General features: G+C 35.1%; 1 protein-coding gene across 4 annotated transcripts in view; it reads left to right on the forward strand.

Annotated features, from left to right (window-relative positions):
* LOC107014461 (quinone oxidoreductase-like protein 2 homolog) overlaps positions 1–3,679 on the forward strand; it is a 22,243-nt gene extending 18,564 nt beyond the window's left edge. For all 4 annotated transcript variants that reach the window (XM_015214383.2, XM_015214380.2, XM_015214382.2 and 1 more), the window contains exon 7: positions 3,275–3,679. In XM_015214383.2, coding sequence (XP_015069869.1) covers positions 3,275–3,370 — 96 coding nt within the window. In that variant the 3' untranslated portion in view covers positions 3,371–3,679. The remainder of the gene's footprint in view (positions 1–3,274) is intronic.
* Positions 3,680–4,513: the final 834 nt, after the last annotated feature.

A 4,513-nucleotide genomic window follows, 5' to 3' on the forward strand; every position in this document is an offset into this window, starting at 1 on the left:
GGGGCCCCCCCCCCCCTCCGCCCCTAATTCATTTTGGCAATGCAAGGCTTTGATAGTATGATGAGGATTGCAACACAAAACAGATGAATTAGAGGCTTTCAGGTCGGAGATAGAGTGGGGGAAGAAAAAGATGTCTCATATGCTCTATGCGGATGACACTATCATCTTTTGTGAACCTACAACATATGATTTTGGTTTTGTTTGAAGCAGTTTCAGGGTTGAAAGTAAACGGGGGGAAAAGTAGTTTCTTTCCGGTAAATGAGGTCCCCCAGATCCAGCAACTAGCAAATATATTGGAATGTAAAATGGAGCATTTGCCAACCATGGGTAGCAAAAAGAAAACAATGGAGATATGGAATGGTAATATGGTAAAAACGGAAACGGAACTTGCTAAAGGAAGGCACAATACATATCCTTACCTATCCCTTGGGGTAGATTAATCTTTATAAACTTTGTTTTGGACTCTTTGTCAACTTATGTGATGTCCTTGTTTCCAATCCCAGCAAAGGTGGTGAAAAAATTAGACAAGCTTAGAAGGAACTTCCTATGGAAAAGCATTGAGGAGGGAAAAGATTATAATTTAGTCAACTGGAAGAATGTTCTTAGCAAAGAAAGAGGGGTTTAGGGATTAAAAATTTGAGGCTGCAAAATTAAAGCCTTTTGATGAAATGGTTATGGAGATGCACTGAGGAAGATGCAGCTCTCTGGAAGGAGGTTATAGTAGCAAAATATGAAGAACTAAATCCTTGGTGTACAAAGATCACCTCTGAATATATGGGGTGGGGGTATGGAGGACAACCAGGAACCTATGGTCACAAATGGAAGGAAATATGTATATTAAGGTGGGAAAAGGAAACAAAACTAAATTTTGGAAAGATGACTGGATGGACCAAACCCCTCTTAGTGAACTTTTTCCAGATTAGAAGTTTCTAATATGTGAGAACTCTGATAATAGAGTGAGTGATTGTTGGAAAGAACAGGGATGTGACATATCTTTAAGAAGACTACTTAATGACTGGGAGGTGGAGAGAGTGGCAGCGCTACAAAAATACTAGCTGGAATGATTATTACTACAACAATAACTACAACATTAAACATAGTATGAATGGAGTCTTCTCAGTCAACAATACCTTTAAAAGAGGACTACTGGGGATGAAAGGGCCCCAAAATATAATAGGAACTACTTTTGGAAGAGTGATATTCCTACAAAAGTAAACTGTTTCACCGGGTTAGTGATAAGGAGAGCATGTTTGACGGGAGAAGTTCTACAAAAGAAAGGCATACAACTCCCTAGGTGTTTTTTGTGCAACTTGACAGGGTTAAATAATAACCATCTCTTCCTGCATTGTAAGTTTATTGTCCAAATTTGGAACTTGTTTCTCAACATCACAAGCATGAACTGGACAAGGCCAGAACATACATCCGATTTGGTGAGTTGTTGGATTAGGTAGGGAGGAAGTAAGAGTCAAAAGAGATGGTGGAAATTAATACCATCATGTGTATGGTGGTCAGTCTGGAAAGAAAGAAATGAAAGATGCTTTGAAGATAGATCAAATTCCATCCACAAAGTTAAATGGAATTGTATAGTATCTCTACTTTTTGGGTGTAAATAACTTTGTGCAGATGATATAAGACCAGATTATAGATTTGATAGGAAATCTGTAATTATCCCTTTTTGGAGATAGCTAGCATTACCCCTAATGCCGAAGAATTTAACCTTACCAGTTTCAAAAATAAAAAAGTTATAAAAATGGCCTTACATTCGTTTTCCCCAATTCTCTCTTTTAAAAAAAAATAAAAATAAAAATAAAAATAAAAATTATTCATTTAGCTATCTTCTTTTGATAGGTGAGAGATGTTTTTGTTCATGAATAGAAGCTCAGTAACCGGTACCTAGTAATCGCTACCTGTCTTAGCAGTTGAGGTGTTGATAAGGATCCCAAATGGGATGAATCCAATCGAAATTAGAAAGAAGGGCTAATTGAACATTTAACCAAGGAATAAGAGACTTGGGATTTAATAGAAAAGAGAAACTCACTTGAAATCAAGAGCAAAGAGTCTCCAATTAACAATGGGGATCCACCCATCAAACTAAGCTACAGTAAGCTAGACTTAAGCTATTCCACCCTTGACCTACAAGCTTCAAAGCTCTCAAATATTCATTTCATCTGAATCTTTGTAATCTAAATCTTCCAAAATGACCAAAGACTACTGTTTCTACTCAGAAAATAAAGAAGACACTTTCTTTACAATTTTTCTCCTAATAAGATAGGGCCTTTTTTTATTGTCTTCTTTTGTGAATTTTTGAATTTAAGAGATGACCAATTGCAAACAGTCTTTCTTCTTTCTTTTCACTTTGGTGGACCTTCCACACAATGTATGTCTCTATTTGGTGTCTATCAAGCTCTTCTAAAGCTTTCATGCTATCCATACTATCCATTTTGTTATCAGGTGTGTACAAGTTGGTTCAGACACTTGCGTTATCAAAATAAAAAAAATAATAAAAAGAAGCTCAGTATCGGCATTATGGATTCCAGAAACCTACAGCTCCATCAAAATCAGAAACAAATTCGAATTACACCAAGTACTTTTAGAGACCAAGTACATCCGCTTTTCAGAACAGGAATAATCTCCTTCCCTAAGAGCATCTACAATGTCCTTCTAGCCATACTTTGTCTACATAATACGTAAGCAAATGGTCTTCATTTCCTCGGTTTTTTTTTGTAGTCTTTCCAACCCTTCAAACTACATAGAGCTTGCTCAACATTAGCTGGCATAAACCATTGAATCCCAAAGTTAAGTGTTCACTTTGAGATCATTAAGTGTTGTTCACTTAAATGATGTCAAAGTGGTAGTTTACTGCCTCATAAAATATAGATCAATCAGCTATGACTTTTTCAAGGCGTTAGGGAGCTAGTTCGTTGTTTATGCTCTTGGAAAACCTAGTGTAGTGGTTTCCACCATGCCTTAGCAAATTTAGCTGAAAACTATGATGTTCTTTCCCCACGTTGTCAAAGTAAGGAATATCTTTAAGCCAACTGTAGTCATATAACACCTCCAACAAAGCAACCACTTGTTGGGATGATTACACGACTTAGGAAGCTGCATTATGATATCATCTAAAAGGGATCATGGTAAGTGTAGGTTTTTTTTTAAAGCTATGTTACATATTTATGTCACTGGTGCGTTTTTTAAGCCGAAATATCGTAGAGATATAACTTTTGTCGATTGTTATAGGATTGAAGCAACACAAATTGTTGTTTCCTTTTTGCAGGCACATCTTGCTTTTACTGCTCTCAAAGATAGGAGAGCAATTGGCAAGGTGATGATAACATTTGATGGTGGGAAAATCGTCAAGTCCAAGCTTTAATTGTAGTGATCGACTCGGAATGAGACGAGGTGCACAAGATTTTCCTGCTGCGTGACTATCAAGATTATGCACCATCCTATGGCTTTTTGTCACAAGGAGGTACTGCAATCAATAAATATGTGGAGCTTGTATTTTGTATTTATGAAAGAAAGAAATATAAGGTAATAGATGTTATTGCAACGTAAAAATAAATGTACATGAAAATTTGAGTGAAACAAAGTAAAATCTAGTTTGAGTATTACTTCTTTTATGTTCAAAAATTATTTTCAGAATATAATGTCCTGTCATAATTCAAATCACATTCTATCATGTTGCAGCATGTAAGTAGTTCAGCCTTAGAGTAGAAATTTCTATCTCAATCTAAATAATGTTACTTCCTAATTCCTTTTTATGTCGCGTCACTTTGCTTGGATATGAAGTTGTAAATATTTGTTTCTACTTGCGTATTAATGTACATGTAGATGTTGAAGAAACTATAGAAGCCATTTGCTAGATTTGCTAATAAAAGTTATTTTGTGTCCAACTACCCTTCAGGGTGGCTTAGTGGTTTGAGCTTTAGACTTTTATGTTGGAGATCTCAAGTTTGTCTTCAAGATCGAGCTTGCCACTGGGCTTATCTAGTGCGGATTACCTTTCTTATGTGGTTTGCAAGCTATTGCATAGGAGTGTGGGCTTTATCGTGTGCACACCCAAAAAATAGTTCTTGCAAATTTCTCTTTGTCCTCTCACCTCTAAGGTGAATATTGATTTTAAAATCTTAAATATTAGGTGAAATTGATTTTAAAATCTTAAATATTAGGTGAAATTGATTTTAAAGTCTTAAATATTAGGATATTTTATATGGTTCAAATAAGCAAAAACATTAAGAAATGAAATTTTAGTTAAATTTTAAAGTATTAGGATTTTTTACCTATTACAAATGAGTAAGTAAAGATCTCAAACACCTAAACGTTAGGTTAATATAATTAAATGACAACTATTTGCGTAAATAACAATTTTGTTTATTATAATAATTTTTAATGAAGAACAAAAAATTCAATCCACATTTACATCGACGTTCCTGCATTAAAATAATATTGAACTAGGCTTGTTAGGACAAGTAAATGGATTACTTTTTGCTTCTCTCCTCAAATTAATAGCTGA

This window comes from Solanum pennellii, chromosome 3, assembly GCF_001406875.1.
Source record: "Solanum pennellii chromosome 3, SPENNV200".
Classification (NCBI taxonomy): domain Eukaryota; kingdom Viridiplantae; phylum Streptophyta; class Magnoliopsida; order Solanales; family Solanaceae; genus Solanum; species Solanum pennellii.